The sequence below is a fragment of the Sebastes umbrosus genome, chromosome 7 (genome assembly GCF_015220745.1).
Source record: "Sebastes umbrosus isolate fSebUmb1 chromosome 7, fSebUmb1.pri, whole genome shotgun sequence".
Lineage (NCBI taxonomy): Eukaryota > Metazoa > Chordata > Actinopteri > Perciformes > Sebastidae > Sebastes > Sebastes umbrosus.
In genome coordinates this window covers 24,288,683-24,308,826 of record NC_051275.1, presented here as the reverse complement: position 1 = coordinate 24,308,826, position 20,144 = coordinate 24,288,683, and the positions used below count along the sequence as shown (strand labels likewise).

The window sequence follows — 20,144 nt, the reverse complement described above, 5'->3', positions numbered from 1 at the left end:
TGAACAGCAGGAGTCCACTTGATTGAATTTGCTTTTTGTTCATTTTGAGACAAAGGAAAAGAAGATAGATATCAGCACATCCAGTCACCTCATATTATATGATACCTCGTGGCATGAACACCTTGACACGATAAAAAGAGCAGTGTTATGGAGGTTGGTGTCAAAAGTCAACATCGCAACAGTACTAGCATGCATTAAAATTCAACCATTATTTGATAAGGAATTCTATTATTAGAGTAAAATCAGTTAAATCTTTGTCAACAATGTCAAGTGCCAAGAAAGTTATGTGCAGACATGATGAGGTGTGCATGGACTCTCTAACAAAGCCTTCTGTTTCCCACACAGGGTTCCCTCTGTTCATCAGGTCTGCAGTGAGGAAACGCCGGTGCCCCAAACAGCCTTAACCAGTGGTGGGTCCCCAAGAGTCAGCTGCTCTTCTCCCAGTCCAGCACAACCATGCAGGCAGTCTAGAGCACCAGCACATCCCAAAGCAGCTCAGAAGCTCCATCTATCTAAGCCTCAGACTTCACAAGCAGAACACTCGACAAAATGTGAGCTTTGTGTTTTTCTTTTTTATAAGTATGAGTAAAGGGAAATGCTTTGTCTACAGTGTTTTCTACTGTAAGTAGATGTAATGTTAGATATTATCGTATGAAATAAGTTCTAAGAACTGATGATCAAGTATTGTCCAAACTGAAAAAGATAATGAAAAAATTGTATGTTAGTGGTAAATCAGTATTGGGCATTATGCTTGCAACACAGAATTAGTCAAGGACAAACTTATAATCCCTGTACCAGTTAAAAAAACCTTGTCTGTGTGTTTTTGTTAATGAAAATACTCTCTGACCACATGCCTGCAAAAGCAACTAATATCCTTATTGCTGTTTGTCTTATCTTTTGCTCAGCATCGTCCTCTAAAAGTAAGCCATCAGCATGCCCCACTGCTGAGACTCCAAGGACTTCAAAGACATCAATCAATACACCAACTTCAACGTCACAAAAGCCCAGTTGCCCGCCCAATGTTCATAAATCAAACCCTGAACGTGGATCAATACAACTTTTGTCCTCTCCGTCATTAGCACATTCCCAAACTGAGATCCCTAAATCCTCACACTCCCCTCTCTCGTTTCCACCTGATGTTTCTCCTTTGACTAGTACCAGACCTCCAATCCTAGAAGAGCATCTCTCCCCTTCTCCATCCATATCCTTCTCCTTGAGGTCTACGTTCACAGTCTCACCATCAAGCTCAGCTGAGTTAACCTTATTGCCCAAAGTTCACCAATCAAACCCATTACAGAAAGGCTCAGGCTCATCTCTGTTAGCAGAAAAACCCCAATCTTCCCAGTTATCCCCCGAGCCAACCTCATCACTGAAGCTTTCCCGATCACCCCCAAGCAATCTAGAGTACCCAAGGCAATCCCAGCATTCCTGCTGTGACCCAGAGTCTCTCCTCTCAGACAATCAGCTCCAGCTCCCTCTGTCACCTGTGTCTTCCAGTCCTCTAGTACCTCTATTTGATGCATATTTTAGTCATGGGTCAACTCCAACAAATTCTTTAGTTTTGATGTCCTCTACCCCAATACCTGATGAACATGAATCAACTCAGGATACAGAGTGTATCCCATCACTTCCATCACATTTCTATGATGTCATCAATAATCCTCCTTTAGCTGTGGAAATAGAGGAGGAAGAGGAGCTATCAATAGGTAAGTGAATTGTAATGATGACTTTCTTTGTCTGTATATGTGTGGCTGTGCACTTATGTTGTTGAGATGGTGACAAGAGCACCAATTAGACACATAATGTTTACTTGTTTTGATCATGAAATGGTTGCTATTAGTTAATAAGTTTACTTATTATAGGAGATGGGCTGGATGTAAATTATTTCCATATTCATCAAAAAAAGTTTGTAGAGGATTTCTTAGAAGCGTTGGGTAAAGGCAGGGATATATATTACGACTGTGGAGACGATTATGAATCTGATTAGACAGTCGGCAAATAAAATCATATATAGTGTGATATGTTAAGATTCTAATCTTAAGTCTTCAGTCCCTGCAAGTCGTTCTCAAAAAGATTGTTTTTAAACATGTTTGATATTTGCAACTGAAATACGCGATCGATGACGCCGCTTGTTTTTTGGCCGAGGGAGAAATATTACCAATTCTCTCTGTAGGCTATAGAGTCTAAGTTGCCCAGGCCTCTCCATCCAGGATCTTAGCCAAATGCTGCGCTTATTTCCTCCTTTTTTCAGCACAACTTGCACTGCATATAAACAGTATGCTGGTTGCCGTCCATGTTTTGTTTGGCAGTTGGCGTTCTCACAGGATTTGTAGGGTCAGAAACTGCCCAAACTCCAGTAGTTTCTGACCAATCATTCAGTGTGTTGTCTTGTGTATTTGTAAGGTTTATGCTCCTTCCTGACGATCAAAGACTAAAAGCAAGTTGGTGGCAACAATCTTTATGTTGTCTGTCCAGTGAAGTTTCTGTAGGTTTCTGCTAGTCTTCAGGTTTGTCCCAAGCTTAACCTGTCTTACATGTAGTCTGGTTTTTGTTCTTGTGTCACCACACTTAAGCTTCTTAACTGTGTGACACAGCACTTCTCTGTGATAGTAGTGTGATTTGGACTTCAGCTACAGATCTCAAAGTTTGTATCTAACTGGGGGGCAGTGAATACATCTGGAGCATCAGGTGCCACGCCTACTCCCTGTCACCAAGAGTACGGACAAAGCTCCTCGCTATTTCCATAAATACCGACAAACGCAATCGAAATTCAGTCCTCCTACATTCATATCTATGCCAATGATACAGTTCTTTGCTCAGTTGGTCCCTCTTGAGATTCAGTTCTCCATGAAATATTCCTCATTATTCAAAAAAGCATTTGCCAATTTACACCTCATATAATTAACAGCTCCAACTAACATCGTGTGATTTGGAAAGAACATTTCCACCTCTACTCAGCATTTTCCAAAACATTCTCATAGCATAGATCTTGAAATTGTCAAAGTGGGGTTCTGGTATACTTAGATGCAGGTAAACTCAAGCAAGTTGTTGTATTATCGAGAACTTTATTGTCAAGGCCTCCTGTTTGGCTGGGCTTAATCACTTAAATTCTTATAAAAAAAACAAAACTAGATGTCATTTTTAAATGAATCTCTTGATTATCCTGATGAAGGCCACTGGTGTTATAAGGATGAACACAACCTGGACCCAAAGGCAGACAAGCAGCATGATAATAGACTGAAATTTGTTGGCTTTCACAATTAAATTGCTCCTCGATGGTACTACAAGTGCTGCTAGAATTTTGACCTTCGTCACATTTGTTATCACATCTTACAAACATCTAATTTCAAAGCCACCCACACTACGCTCAAAAGTTTTACAGTGACTCAGCTTCATTAAAATTTTTCTTCATGTCTGTTTTTCTTTGTCTGTGTGTGTATTCTTTATCAGTTAGGAGTTAGATGTATAGACAAATGTACCCATCCACATAAACATCCTTATTTTCCACTGCACTACTGCTATTTGTACATACAGTATGCCTCCATCATATAGTCCATTTGTGGCTGTATGTCATACATTGATTTGATACATTTTGCATTTCAAGGCAGTACTATTTGGTGAGTTTTCCAGAGACCAGACAATAATTTCCGGGGACTAAGAATTGGGCTATACAAAAAAAGAAAAAAACACATTCATATTTATGGATTTGCAGTAAAGCGGTTTCTGATAGAATACTTTGTCATGCTACATTTTGCCCGAACACAATTCTCAACGGCCAGGCGGTTTGCATGAATAAAATGCTTGTGGATCTCAGCAATAATGGCTTCCTTTTATTCCACTAGGCTGTCAAAGCCAATTTAGATCCAACCATAAAAAGTGTGCTTTTTTTTTTTTTTTTTTAATATTGATTAGGGTTTTAAGTAAATACGTGATATAAAGCTACAACAGACAGGAAGGTAATTACACTGTAAGGAATGGCCCTGAATTCCCCTTAGAATACACACATTAGGATTCACTGATGCAAATACATGCTTCTCTCTCGTACATGCAGGTGTACTCACACACACACACACACACGCACACACGCACACACACACACACACACACACACACACACACACACGTGAGAGCAATTAGTTTGAAGTGTTTTTTTTGCTGAATTGCTGAAACACGCTGTATTTGTGTCTGTGTGTGCGCACATTTGGAAGTTATGAATGTGTGTGTAGGGTACGGTTTGCTGTGGGCAATTTTTTTCAAAAAACACACGGGAATATCTTACTCTCTCTTTAGAATTAAAAATGTGCTAAAATATGTGCTTTAAATAGAGAACCGAGGACTGTGAACTGTGATGACAGTTCAAAATGACCCTTTCATCCTTCCTGACTTTTCCTCCTCTTGCTTTTACATCTCTCAGTCACACTTCATACTTCACACTTCTACGTCTCTTCCTCTGTTCATCCATCATCTCTGTGTTTTCCTTCATCCTTTGCATCCTTCTCACCCTTCACTTCCCTACAGATCTTTGACCAGTCTGGCACTAAAAGCCTGCTTTATTAGCGTATTAGAGCTTGACGTGTGTGTGCCAATCTCAAGGACATTTACATCACATTTTACATTTTTTCATTGAATGTTAGAGATGAAAATGTTGCTTCAGTGATTCAAAGCATGATACATCAAAGACAGTCAATGTGTTCATACTATTCACCTTGAAAAAAAAAAATAAAAAAAATAAATATATATATATATATATTGCTATCTTTTCGATTATAGGTTGAAAAGAAAATCTTAAAAGTTTGTGTCTGTGTATTTTTCATGAAGACAGTGGAGATGAAATGTCCATCGATAGCCTGGACCTGGCTCCACATGAGGAAGACTCTTCAGATGAAGAAGAAGCACAGATGCTCGGACGTTTAACGAGAGGGAGATCCAGAGAAGAAGAGCAAGGGAGCCCTGCCATATCTCATACAGAAGATCCCTTTGTTCCTGCAGATGCCGACAGAGAAGGAGATTTGCACACTGATGAGCAGGAACAGCTGTCAGAACCATCCATGGTAACATGTTTCCATATTCACACATGCTTTTTGCTTATTGGAGGAAGAACGTTGGGCTAGAAAACCGTAATAGCACTATTCGAATATTATGCAATTACAGGACTCAAATGTAAGTACATTTTATAAGTGGTTGTCAAGCTGACAATCAGGCATCAATACAAAAGAGATTTCACTTTAAGCCAGTGTTACCAACAGAAGCCTACTAAATTGAATCCATTATTTAGTCCATTAGCAACCATTGATAACCACTTTCAAAGGAAGATGCCAAAAGAAAGTAGCACTTAGAGGGATCTACACTAACTTTTTCCGAAGAAACACATGCTCTCCTAAATGAACAAAAAATTAAGAGCACACAAACAATTACTTACATAAATATTTATACAGTCTATGTGTGTGTGCTCCTTTTCCTTGTATATAATTATGATGTGAAAACCAGTGGAGGACTATGGTAGGCGAAGACCCATTTTCAAAGTAATAAAGACATCAGCTAATTACTTTTGATCAGACATTTCTCCCTCACAGCCACCTTGTTTTTAATGCAGAGCTGCACATCACAAATACAACAAAATGTTTGCGCCCAGGTGCTTCCAACTAGTCCGATAAACCTTCCCTCTCGGCCCACCTGCTGCATTAAAGAGACAAACGCATATATAATAAGTAAACCCGCCAGGGGACCGTCACACAAACACAGTTTTTGATTGCATAAAAATGGAATGCCTCATATGATTAAATGAGGACTGCAGCAAAATCCTTCAATAGATAAAAAGTATAATTGACATGACAGTGGGGAAAAATATTTGATTGCTTACAAATGAATGAAAGAATTTCCAAATAGGCTGCAATCGTTATATATACCAATATGTTAAAGTTTGCCTTTCATGCCGGGTAATAAAAGGAATAAATGGGCAAGTTATAGAAGTTTTTAGAGAACCACATCATTCCACTGGACATAATCACTCTATAGAATGAGACGACTTACAGTTCGGAGTTTCTTATTGTAGCCGACCTGATCTATTAGATAACATTTGTATCGCACTAATTACTTTACATTATTCATCTATAGCTCAGAGACACCCAAGGCTGTGGTGTTAAAGGTGCACACCATTGAAGGAAGAAAAGAGAAACAGAGTGGATTAAAAAGACACCGCTTGAATGGTCCCAAATGACCTATCAGCCATTTAATGGTATGAATCCTTTATACTGTGACAAGGGAATGAAAAAAATAAGGGGGGGCTAGTGCTTTATTAAAAAGCTGGAGCAAAATGAGGTTCATGATTGTGAAGATGGTGGTTATCTGTGGCCTCTGGACCTGAATCAAACTGCTCCTAAAATGATTAGATAGTCATTTTTTTCCAGCTCTCTCTCTCTCTGGACTTGATCTCTTCTCCTCTCTTGTCCTTCATGTATTTCTTATACTTTCTCTTCCTCTTTCTCCTTTATCTGTTACCTTTTCTTCTGTCAATCCTCCCTTTCTGTCCTACCTTTACGCCGTAGTTCAGGCAGCTAGTCGACTTCTGCATCCTTTCTGAGGAGACATTGGTCTGCACAAACACAACTCCAATTTTCCCTGCCACACAGTCCCATTGTGTTTGGTCTCTCGCCATTTCATTGTTATGCCTCCTCTTCTTTCTTTTGCCCCGTCATCCTCTCGCAATTCTCCTTCCTAGCTCCTTCCTCTTTCTTTTAGCAACACTATTCCCACATGCCCTGCTTCCTATTTTCTCCCGGCCCATCTGCGGTGTCTTGCGAAGCTATATGGCTAGCATGCTAATGCGTCAGATCTAATCTTAACTAAACAGAGCTTCCTCATTTTTACCCCCGTCTCACAGGAGGACACTTGCGCGGGGAAGAACAGCTAACCCACCATGCCGTTGTGAGATGCTCTCACCAGCTCCAGGGGTTAATTAAAAATCAATTCATCAAGTGGAAACAAAGGAAACAGGGAGAGAGGGGAATAATCTCCGGTGAAAGACACCGGCTTATTAATATGCATTCACACAGTAGAGAATGGAAAAACACAAATTTTAACATACTTACCTGTCTTAATACAAGTTAAATTGATATTGAATTTCAGTTTGTCCTTTTGAACTGATTGTGTTAGGCTAGAAATGAAACTCAAGACCAAACTATTAATTCCTTATTCCCCTGCCCTCTCTTCACTCTTTTCCCATGTCCCCAAATACATCCCTCCTTCCTGTCCCCACCTCAACTCCCTTCATAATCTTATTTCTTTGTGTATCATCTCTCCATCTCATCCTCACATGATCCGTCTTACTGCGTCACTTATTCCCTTTTATACCACTTACCCCTCCTTTCATCCATCCCTCCTGCTCCTGTGTCTCTCCATCTGTCTCCATATCCCCTTAGGTGATGCACAACCAGAGTGCTGGGTCTGGATCAGAGCTGTTCTGTGATCTGGACGGGTTTACGCCTCTGGGCTTGGACATGAACTCTGGTCACTCCGACACACCAGAACACACACACTGGGACCCAGTGCACACATGCCAGACTTCACCTCATGATTCAGACCCAACAGGTAGGTTACAGAAGAGAAGTCTTTTTAGGTGTATATGTGTGTGTGCATGAATTTTTATGCTCCGGTTTTATAGAGATCTTTTTTCTTTAAACTGGCTCATGTTTTCCTATAAACTACATCACAATGTGCTGTTTTTGTGCTTCAAGAGATTAGATAGTGAAGATTACCTCTGTGTCCAACTTTTGCCCGGAGATACTTTCCAATTTGCAAGCGTTATTCATATCACAAAGGCCTCATAATAGGATTTAGAACAAATATGTAAAAACGTAGAGCTTACAAGAGAGATGAAAATGAGTTTTAAACCCAGAGGAGCGCTGGCTTCTTGGTGGAAAACGAGAGATGGGGGACAACATCGATAATTTACTACTGGTGGGTCCAAGGGGAGCTTTTCTGAAATGCCTTTCCCATTTTGTGTGTGTATGTGCATATTTCTTTCCCTGCACATGTGTCTAAGCCTGTGCTTCTTTTATAATAATTAGTGCCTCCATTTTCTTAAACTGTAGGTGAACACAGTTTACCTGAAACTTGTGAAAGTCCCAACCCGTCAAATAGGCTACCGAAGCTCGGTCAGTGCCCCTCAGCATCTGATACCAACACACCGAGGCACCCTTTAGCGTTTGTATGAGACGCACCAGGTTTTCAACTAACTCCAATATAACCCATCCGCATCAGTATTAAATGGTCAGAGCAACTGACATAGTATAAACAGTGAGAAGTCTACGTAGGGTGGGTTGAAGGGTCAAACAAAAACAGGACTTTCACCCAGGAGCCCGCTGTTAGTGTCCCATGTGAAACCAAGTCAATGTTGACTTATTTTACCTTAGTTTTGTTACATAACATACGTACTTACAGTAAATAGTGCCTGATACGTAACAAGCATACTTATTTTATGTATTATTTTAACCCATTTTTCCAAAGCCTAACCAAGTACTTTTGTTGTCAAAACCTAACAAAGTACTTTTGTTACGTAAGTAAACCTTAAAACTTTACCTACATTTGAGATTTATTTTGAAAAGAGACTCTATGCATGTAACGGGCAGAAACTGACACATCGACCATGAGATGTCCAAAACGGACGCCAGAGAGGTACCTAGAGCACCACAGTTTGAAGCGTATATGGCCCAAGCCCCCAGGAAGAGCGTTGGACTTTGAAGCAAGTTTTGCATAGTGTCCAAACCGTGGAATTACAACTTCCGTGTCCATCACTAGTTGCCAACGGGCCCAAAAAGACTTTTCCCTTTGGACTTACTTTGGGAAAGAGACGTCTGTAAATCAGCAGATAATTTGTATGAACACTTGAATAGCCCTTATTTAAATCATTGGGTCCTAAAAGTAGTAAAATGCACCAACAGCAGAATCCAGAGTTATTACCTTTCCTCCCTTTATGTGAATGAAATCCAGACCGAGGCTGGCACGAGAGCTGGGAGGCAGAGTTAAAAGAAAGGCGACAGCGATTGCTCTATGGGCCCAATGGATGCAGAAGTAATTTTATGCTCAGAAGTCAAACTTTTTTTGCTTCATGTACCTCTGAGCAACTTTCATGGCAATGAACGAGATCCCACCTCCAACGCTGTATCTGGTTCTCTTTAACCAAGCCAGTTGGAAGTGAGAATGTGTTGCAACGTCCATATTTCTTCACAAAGACACACTCACAAACAAACACAGACTTTTCTTCTTGTTTCTTCTCCAGCTGCAAAGTGTAGATAATAATGCCTGTGTCCTTCACATGGCTCTCAAAGTTGAGTTTGACTTTACCTTTGAGAGGAATGTTGAAAGACATGTTTTCCGTGCAATGTCATCTTTCTTATACAGCACTTCTGAAAACATATTGTCCAATCAGTGATTATTGCTAGAAAATGCTCCTATTCCATACTACCTATCACTACGCTTTGCCTGCAAGGGAATAATTCCATGGTTTTAATTTTTTCCCCTCCTCGTTTATTTAGTTACCAAGTTTCAACCTTGAACTACACCAGACAAATCCTGCTGTAACGAGATGTTTTTTTTTTTTAAACTTCTAATATTAACTGTGACCATTGAGGTAAGTATCCTCAAGGTATATGATAGATTTCAAATTTGTAACCGCAGCATGGGTCTCGAAAATATTTTTTTTAACGCTAATGATTTGTAAACTGGCCATGTCTATGAGGTGCTCAGACTGTCCAACAAGAAGTCTAGCCTTCACCTCCAAATTGCATCAGAGTTGAAATAATAATACTTGGATCGAATCAGGCTATATAATTTATGGTGGTGCTCATTACACCTTGTACTCTTGTCCAAGGCTGTTGAATCACATGCATTTCAAACAGGGGCTGCTGTTTTGATTCAGCAAGGATTTATAATTCATACTTTACTCGCTAAAGTAAATCGCTACGGCCGAAAAATGATCCCATCAACCTTTTCTTTCATCGAGCCTCGAAGCCCATCTTTTCACTGTTTCATTGTCAAGCCTGCGTTAAATGAACGAGGTCGACAGCGAGAGACTCCCACAAGGGCACCACTACCCTCCTCGCACCATGCGGCCAGCCGCTCGTCAAACCCCGCACTGTCTCTGCCACCATCGTTAAAGCTCCAAAGTTAATGAGAGAGAAAGGTTAGAGAGGAGGAATATCACCTTGACAACACTCCGCACTCATTTATGTCCCTCCATCCCTCCATCTGTCTCTTCTATTTTACTCTTTTTTTCCCAGGCAGGGCTGAGATCCAACAGGTTTTATATGTCTCCTGCTCTACCTTTCCACCTCTCTCTCCTTTTTGCCCTCACTCCCTGTCACCCGGTCAGTCAGAAAATGAGGTTGTTAGTGTGCAGTTTCTGTCTCGTGTGCATCCAAAGAGAGAGACAGACAGGCAGGACAATGACCAAGCCTCTGTAGAGAGAGAAAGAGAGGAGATACGTGCAGCTGTTTGGGGAAACGAACTGTAAGGTGTACTGAAAAGCAGCTAAACAGGTAGACAGACAAGCAGCGAGGAAGATAAATGGATGAAGAAACAGGCAGAAAGACAGAATTGTGGTATCTTTGGATGCATTTCTGAGTCATTTTTCTATTTCAACCCTCTTCATTTTCTTTTTGTGAGTCTAGAAGCTGACTGTGTGACTCCTTCTCCTCCTTTCCTCTTTTCATTTGCAGCTGATTTAGACTAGTTAGTAGATTCTCCATCCAGTCAATAGTATTAATTGATTGGCTAACCACTGGAGAGGAAGAAGAAACCAGCAGTGATTGCATTGCAGCTGTCAGGATTGGCTGAACAGGCTTGTTAAGCAATATCGGTTTCATGCAGATGCTGCTGCTGAATGGACAAATGGATCATTGTACCACATTAGTATTAATAGGCTAATATCTACTGTGTAAATTAGGAGCCTTTTATTGCTCCTATATTGCACGATGGTGTTGTGATTTTCTCATAAAGGGCCGGCTTGTAACATTTTGGGGGATCTATTAACAGAAATGGAATATAATATTTCATAACTATGTTTTCATTAGTGTTTAATCACCTGAAACTAAAAATCGTTGTGTTTTTGTTAGCTTAGAATGAGCCCTTCATATTTACATAGGGAGCGGGTCCTCTTCACGGAGTCCGCCATGTTGCTCCACCATGTTTCGCATTTTTCATTACCTGAAGGCCACCCTAGTTGTCCAACCCGCTTGTGAAACTGTGCTAACGTGAGCCACACAGTGTGCAAAACCATGTCAGTGCCAGCTGCCGTCTGACTTCCGTTGCTCCTGAAGTAGTGTTATTATGGTAAGGATGGCATCCGAGCAAGATGAACAGCGTTACCATGGTTTTGCACTCGGCGGCTCACGTTACCGCAGTCATGGAAAAAGGAGGAGTGAGCGGAGGGGCACTCAGTTGGTTGCAGTCCGCAACCACACCGCTAGATGTCACAAAGTCCTACACACTGCACCTTTAAAGCTTCTGACTTTCTGACTTTCGCCACTCCTTGTGGTAGACTTCTAAAAGAGACTGACTGACAGTAATGCACATTGTAAGGGTGAAATGATTTAATGGTTTAAACCATTTGTAACCATGACCTAGTTTTATTTTTTAAATTGATAAACAACCATGAAAATGAAGAACCCTATTCTATAATTCACACAGCAGCTTTATATTCTGTGTATCATTGATGCACTGTAGTAGCCAAAAAGTTATTCCATGCATTGGATCTATATAAAATCACACTCTGTTGGAGTTAGATAGCAAAGCAAATGCATTGCCGTTTCCATTTGCTTGCTATACGTCCAACTGTTAGCAGCGTGACTTTGCATGATCTGTGTCCTCGGATGTCATTTATCTTGAATCCAGATATCCCAAATGTGTTTTAGAGCATGTAAAGGGCAATACAAGAAAGTGGATAGCGTGATGGAATGCTTTTAAAACAGGGTCAGCAGAGATATTTATGGGAGGTAAAACAGCACTCAAAAGAGCAAATATTGGCATTCTTTTGTATACAATATTTTTTAAAGATTTGGATGTGCCCCCTCTCTCAGCTTTTCTCTCACTCTTTTAGGGTTAGAGGGTTATGGGCCAAGCAGCAGCCTCAGTACTTACACTGAAGAACACCAGCTTTTTAGAATGATGAAGGACAATCACAGGCAGCCAACTAAAATTCACTCAACCAGACCCACTACGAGAGGAGAAATATCAGCAAATGAATGAGGAACATCTGGTAAGTGGATGTGTGAGTGCATTCTGTCTGTGAACACTATTCAGCTTACTTACTTATTTACTTTCACACACACACAAAACTCCATTTCATACACAATTAATACACCTCATTTCTGCATATAGCCACACTTTCTTGGCACTGAATATGCGGGTTTCTTAAAGAGATTATACTGTATCACTCTCAAACACAAACAGGCATACGCATCGTACACGCACAAACTGTACACACACACGTACAGGATTGGGAGTCGGTCCAGGAATGCGTCCTCTCATCACTTCTCGCTTAGATCCCAGAAACACTGCAGTAATCTGTTTGTGCTGATGCACACACACACACACACACACACACACACACACACACACGCACACACACACAGAAACATAGGCACCTGAGAGACGAGACGATAATCTGTTTTACTCAGCGATATATCTAATACCCCCCTCTGCTCATCAGTTCACAGGATTCCCTTCCTCTATCCCTCCTCACTAATTTTACTGTAAACTAAGGTGTTTTTATCAACCATTTCATTCCACCACTCTGTTCTTTCTACGCTTTCAAGCCATTTAGCGCTGCTGTCTTTAGTTTTCTTCATAAGTCTTGCCCATTCTTTCCTGCCAAGCCCTTAAACTTTTATGCATTTGTTGAATTCTTTATCAGTTTTATGTTTTTCTTTTCCCCTCCTTCACTTAAATTATTCGTACTTTTACTTCCAAAGCAAATAGTTAAAAAGCACGGAGGCCCACATTCACTTGACTTAAAGGTGCTAAAATCCAAATTCAAAGCATTAATATAGTAGCAAACAACTATTTGCTATGTAAAGTTATAGTGGAGTAACGGCGCCCTGAAAAAAAGAATAAAGTCTCTCCCTCTGTGTGTGTTGATATCCGAGCTTCTCTGTGCTTCTCTGTGCTTTGTTTACGTAGCTGGTCTGGCCACGCATGCATGTGAGTGCATGTGTGTCCCAGTGTGTTTGCTCCAATAGCTAGCTCAATGGCGTACTGACCCACGGCATCGTCGAGGAAGCGTAACGCCCACCCTCCAGTCCTCCACTATTTGTTCTGTTAGCACCGTTGGCTGCTAGCCGCCAGCTCAGCCGTCGCCATGTTGAGAGCCATGCAGAGGCAATCCCTCAATCATAGATATGCTCTGAATTTGGAATTCAGCACTTTTAAGTTGAATACTTTGAAAGGAGGTCCACACTTGCAAAACCTCTCAGGGGCTCAAAACCTTTTTCAACATATTTGATTACTGCATCAGAAGGACTCTTGGGTGCTCAACATGTTTTCAATATTTTTAATTCCACAAGGGAATCTCAGCACAGACGTTTCGGCAAGTTGCCTCACTCAGAGAGCCTCATTGTACCGTCTCGTTGGTGTGCCGCTCCAGTGTGCTGTCTGACAGCACACTGAAGAGGGCTTCTCGCCGAAACATCTGTGCTTTGGCTCCCATGTGACATTAATGAATGTCTTGAAATAGCTTCTGTGTTCCTGAGCGGTTTTGTGAGTAGGGAACTCCTTTTCATGTTCACAGTACTTTGTTTACCATATTGTTTTGTTCAGGCTTAATTTGAGCTATCCCAGTAATACTTGACATTATAATTTTTCATGTGAAAAAGATACTTACTGAAGATGTTACTGAATGCATCTTAATATGACTTAAACCTATATATAATGTATAGTAGATACAGCGCATGCATAACAAGAAAGATTGAAATCTGACCTTCCTAAGGAACTTTAGAAGGAGGTTATTTAGAGAGACCAGATCTTAATCTCACTCTCACCCTGAATACATTTTAAATCAGGCACAGCGCTTTATCAGTATCCAAAATCTCGATCTGCTTCCCATCTGCTTTTAAATGGAAGCAAATTGAGTCTACGGGTACAGTATGTGTACGTGTGAGTGCACATATGTTAGCAGCACTGTACTGCATGCATCATTCCTCCCATGCTGCTTAGTTTGACAGTGCAGGTGGTTGTGAAGCACTAAGTGGAGGTTCTGTGCCAGTTGAAAGACAGAGCCAGGCACTGAGAGAGGGAGGGAGGGAGGAGGGAGAGGTAAGGAGACAATGGAAGATTGAAAGAATGAAAGACTTAACACTGGAGCTGAAACTGGTTAGACAGCACGCAGCATGAGGAATCCGTGTGCCGCGCACACACAAACACACACGCACATGCACACCCGCACCATCATAGCTTCTCAATGGGGGCCTCGATGTAATTTACAGTGAGCAGGTGGGGATGGATGTTCAATCTGATTCAATTTGACGTGGCTCGCACTGGAGTGGGATGAGACACCACCACTCATTCCACTGACTGTTGTGATAGTTTCTCTGTCTCTCACCCTCTTTCCCTGAAACCCCGAGCTGCATACACCTCCCCCTTCCTCCTCTTACTTTCCTCCTGTCCACCTCTACATCTCCTTTTATCTCCTTCTTGCACTCACACTTTCTGTAGCTGTTTTTGCAAGATGTCCTTACTGTATGTCCTCATATCCAGCGCTACATCCATCCATCTATTCTTCTGTGCATTGATACATGTATCCTTTCTTTCTTATTCAGGGTCAGTGTCCAGCCTGTCTGGCAAGTCCACACCATCTCTGTCTCACCGTCCAAAGACAAACCCAAGTCCTCTCTCTGTACCTGTCTGTCCCTCCCTCTCCCATTCCCCCGCTCCTCCGCTCTATGCCTGCCTGTCCCGTCCTACATCGGGCTCAGAATTTGGTCCAGCGTCTCGTCCGTTGTCCCGGGCAGCCCAGGAGATCATGGAAATCTGTGGTGTGGACCACACAGGCTGTGAGGACCCGGACCTGGACACCGACACGACTGCACACACACTCCTCGGTCTGGAGCAGGAACTCAAACTCATGGCCAAGGGTACGGACACACACATACAGTCCATCCATAAGCCACCTATGGTCAACATCTTACTCTGCATTTCATGTTTTATAATGATGATAACCAAACAAGAGTGTATTGTTGTTATTATGTTGATGATAGTTTTAAAATAAGGCCATAAGCATTAACCTTCCTTAATATCTACCTCAGAAACAGGGAAGCAGGCTTCAATATTTGGTACGGGAAACAGTGATGGTCCAGATCAGCATGGAAATCATCGTTTCACACGGTGGGTAACATGCACACACAAGCTAAACCCACTCTCACATATTAGTTGTGGTTGCTCAAGGCACACACAATGTACGTAACCTCATCCTCGAAGGCAAACTCAAGTCAAAGGGCTCTATTTTTGTGTTGAATGCAGTGTCGCACCGGCGAATTAGTATTTCACATGGGGCGCACAGAGGTTATTTTGTCGACTAGGCCGGTTTGGTATCATAAATTTTAAAGTGATGTTCCCAGAAACAAAAGAGTATTAATTGTAAAATCTCTTTTTATTCGTGGATCATTGCCAGGGTCATCTTAATGTAGCAATATAAAGATTAAGCAACTACAGTGGAAACTGCTAATAGTGATCACATCTGTCCGGGTCAAACTGATCATTATAAGCAGATGATTATTATAACCACATTTTTTTTTTTTTTAATTTATTTCTCATGCAGATTACCGCCTAATTTGACATTTGCATATTGCATACATTTACTACATGAATATAAGTAATGAAACGGACAGCTTTGCTATTTACTGAATTTGATTAACTTTCAAAATACAGTACAACTGTTTCAAACGCTTTTCATATTACTGTATTTTTACTCACCAAGGGCTTGCTCGAAGGGGCATCAGTTGATTATCAGTTACCAATCCACTTCAGGCTTTAACCACAGGTGCTTTCCCTGTACACATTTGTTTTTCTGTCTCCATCACCAGCAGCTATGACTGTTTCTCATTGATTGAGTAGCCTACACAAGATAGCCTGGGGAGTTGTGCTGCTGCATCTCGTTGGTTTGTTTTTGGCAGTTTGTCATAGGCTTCAAGGATGAAATGTATGTCAGCTTTTCAACAGCATTTGTATAGGAATAATTCAGTCACAAGCTTTCTGATTCATATAAACTGTAACCATGATCACTATAAGTGGTTTCCACTGTACTGTATTCCCAGATTGTCAGCAATACTTTTTGCATGTAAAACAGTCAAATCTAACTAAATTAGCGCAGTAGTGCCGCTTGGTTCACGGAAATAGAGCCCCGGATGTTATTGTTACCGAACCTGAGAGAGTAGATATATCGAGTTCCGCCCTCTTGAACTTAAAAGTACTAGCTGAAACTTAGATAGCTGTTGAAATGTCCATTCCATTTTGATACCCTGAAAGGCTTTTTTCTCTGTGAGAAAATCTGAGTGTAGCCTCATGACTTCCTGTTTTCCTACTCTTGTCTGTGTCTTTTCACCATGATCGGCATGTAATCCATTGCTTTCTCTCCCTCCACTCCTCCACCGTCCCAACGGTCACGATGGGGGGTAATCCCTCTTTTTTTGTGCTCCGTCAATCCCTCTTTCTGTCGGATATCTGGAGTGTGTAATGGATCGTTAGCCAGCAGAACGACTTTAGCTTTGACAGCATGTTGGGTATCGGGCCTTAATGTGCTGCTTAATGTGTGTGTGTGTGTGAGAGAGAGAGAGAAAGAGAGTGTGTCAACGTATTTTTCTTGTATTTCCGAAACTGAGTGTGTGGGTGTGTGTATCTGTGCGTTGTGGATGTTTTTTTCTATGTGTGTGTATGTGTGTGTGTAGTGGGCATAATCTGCGCTAGAGGCCTTGTGCTGAGCAGAGCACTGTGAATATCACATTGAGACGTGTAATAACCGGATTAACACATACTACACAGAGGGCTCCCAAAACAGCTCCTTACATCCTTCAAACATGCACACACACACACACAGTCATGCACATATGTATACGGAGATGCACTTAATCTGACTGGTGTGGCATAGCTGTACAGGTATCTTTTTTTGTTTTTTGTTCCAGTTTCACTCTCGGTATTACTGTCACTTTTCCTCCCGTCATGCCGTTTTTGGTCAATGTGATAATATTCAGTCCTTGAAATATTCAAAACATAGGGTTCTTGAGATAAAAGGAACTTACCATGCAATTAATCGTATCACAGCTTTGACATTATTTGTAATTCTCATTGAAATGGATCCACTCTTCGGTGCCATAGAGCCAATGTAGTGCTAACCCAGATGAAACCAAAAACAAAAGGCTAACTTGTTTGTACTTTTTTAACTCTTCCTCTCTACACAGTTTGTACAGGCCCCTTTGTATTTCCTGTTGCAATATGTGTTAATGCAGTAGCTGACAGGAAGTTTGCACCAAAGCTGTTGCCCTAGCAACAGAATAGCAATTAAAAGGTCTATAGGTTTACTGTACCATCCCCACAGGACCCTTAATTGAATCATCCTCTAAGCCACCAGGTTCTCATAGACGCATTATTATTTTACAAGATAGCATTTCTTTTAGATTATGCTGAGTGGTGGCTGCAGTTGCATTGCAGACTAGATGCATGATAATAATACATGATTATGGAGTTATACTGTAGAGTCGTCTCCCTTGTCCATCATCATATAGAATAACATAATCACAGTGTTATCAGGAAAACTTGAGTGGGTTTATGATTAAGTCTTGTATATAAAACCTATAAAATATACATTTATTTGGTGACTATTCCAGTAATAGGAGACTCTAAAGTGCACCCATTAAGCGCACAAGTGAACACTGACACAGTGTATTGTGTGCAGTATGTGTGGATTCATTGATGTGTGTGTCAGCTATGACCTAACCTGTGTTTACCTCATATCCAGACAACCATTCATCATCTATCTCTGACTCAACCGCTTCCAGCTGTCTGGCTGTGCTTTAGTGTTGCCTCAGTCTACTGGCTGTATTTGATCTAACCTTCAGTCAGTTCGTACTTGCACAGTAGTATTACATTATTATTTGGGAAATGGAAGTATTCTGAATTTTCTGATGTACAGTTTCAACAGTAACCTAACAAGAAGCTTTATTAAAAGCTCAAGTTAGACGTCTAAGATTCACCATTATTAGCTGAGAGACTCAGGTGTATTTACATCTTTGTCTGTGTTTGCTTCCTTGGTAGTGTAATATCCTGAATGTAATTTGACATTAAGCATTGCACTCAGACATCGGCTGAGAGGCTTTTATTTTGAATACATTTTAAAATATGAAAAACATGCACTGTAATCGGTCCTTCATGACTATTTTGACTGACTTCTTGTAAAATCGTAATGTCAGCTGCTTATCTCTTGTCAGTGGTTACACTTAGGGCTAGAAGACCATACATAAAACGCACAGCATAATTTGCAGCCTGATGGGAATGTGTTAGCAGGAATAACTCTGGCATGCATTTGATTATTTACAATTAACTGTAGGTTATGATACAAACCGTGAGCGGGAATGCTTATTTATGGCATTTTGCAAGTAAAGTAGACCTTAAAAGACCCCAGTCAGTTGTGGACTTCATCACAGATTCAGCTGTCAACAAGCTCAGAAAAGCAAAGCAGAGGAAAATGTGGTGATGCTTCAAAAGAGATACTGATTCTTAAAGGAACAGTGTGTAACATTTCGGAGGATCTATTGGCAGAATTGGAATATAACATTCATAACTATGATTTCATTAGCGTATAATCACCTGAAAATAAGAATCATTGTGTTTTCATTAGCTTAGAATGAGACCTTCATATCTACATAGGGAGCGGGTCCTCCGCACAGAGTCCACCATGTTCAAACCAATGTCAAACCAGTGAGATGAGGGGTACTCAGGTGGTTGCAATCTGCAACCACACCACTAGATGTCACCAAATCCTACACATTGTACCTTCAAACTAATGAAAACATTTCACCAAACCTTTTAACAAAACATCATTTTAAATCTTAGTGAGAAAACCTGTTTGGACACCTGATTGAACACTATTATAAATTGAATGTATGAGTCACCCATCAAAAAGCTGAGGAAAATAATTCAATGCTTGATGACATTAAAAAAAATATTTTATGATAAAACCCGTCCAAAGCGTCTCGTCATCATCATCATGTCGGAGGATCACTCCTCTGAAACCAGTGTCAGATGAGGTGGGAGGCGTGGATGGCATCGATATACCTGCTGTCTTTAAAGAATCCAAAGTTAATTTGGCCTTGTCATAGTCGGATGCAAACTGGGAGAGGCATCTCCTAAATGTCTCGATTAAAAAGTATGCAGGCTCCATTGGTGCAGTTAATTGTATCTCCTATATGTGAGTGTTTTAAAATGGCCAGTGCCCTCTTATTCACAACATTTCTACTTCCTTCCTCCTGTTCTTTAGAGGAAGACATTTCACACAAATATCAAAGCGTTCAACAACTTGCATTTGTAGGTGAATTCAATACTGGATTCAAAATGCTGTCAAACTACAACCCTGGTGATGACTAATGCAGATGCACTTTCAGCTGGTGTGGGACTTCTGAATATCACAAATGTTTCTGGAGCAAAATCTATGATGCCTGCATCTGAAACTAGTTACCAAAGTACTTTGTACACCTGTCCTTTACGTCATAGGCAGGCATTCGAGTGCAGTGCATGTGCATGTAGGATGTTCTGCCTTTGATTGGTGGATTTTTTGTCTTGTAGGGGCCAAGTAGGCGAGGAACAAAAGGAAGAGGAGGCGGCTGCACGGAGAGACCGGCAGAGTGTCCTCTTACTACCCTGAGATATTCACACACATGCACACAAATACACACGCTTGTTAAATAAAGGAAAAGATTTGCACACAGATATATAAGAGAGTGAAGTGAGAACAAAAACACACACTGGATGTAATTTAAATTGTGTTCAAGGCTGGTGCAGATGCTAAATCTGCCGGGAACTCTTGTCGTGCAAATATATGAAAATGTAATGCTTTGAAAAAATCTTGCTGGATATCGATTAAATGCCTTTTTGATTTGAGTTAT

The 20,144-nt window shown here is 41.0% G+C and overlaps 1 protein-coding gene across 2 annotated transcripts in view; it reads left to right on the top strand.

Annotated features, from left to right (window-relative positions):
- Positions 1–20,144, top strand: part of zbbx (zinc finger, B-box domain containing) — a 59,975-nt gene extending 39,831 nt beyond the window's left edge. The window contains exons 14-21 of one of the 2 annotated variants that reach the window (XM_037776299.1): positions 346–551; positions 906–1,706; positions 4,819–5,051; positions 7,419–7,587; positions 12,095–12,253; positions 14,967–15,125; positions 15,297–15,375; positions 19,825–20,144. In XM_037776299.1, coding sequence (XP_037632227.1) covers positions 346–551; positions 906–1,706; positions 4,819–5,051; positions 7,419–7,587; positions 12,095–12,243 — 1,558 coding nt within the window. In that variant the 3' untranslated portion in view covers positions 12,244–12,253; positions 14,967–15,125; positions 15,297–15,375; positions 19,825–20,144. Of the gene's footprint in view, positions 1–345; positions 552–905; positions 1,707–4,818; positions 5,052–7,418; positions 7,588–12,094; positions 12,254–14,810; positions 15,126–15,296; positions 15,376–19,824 lie in introns of both variants that reach the window. The other variant, XM_037776298.1, reaches the window with a different exon arrangement.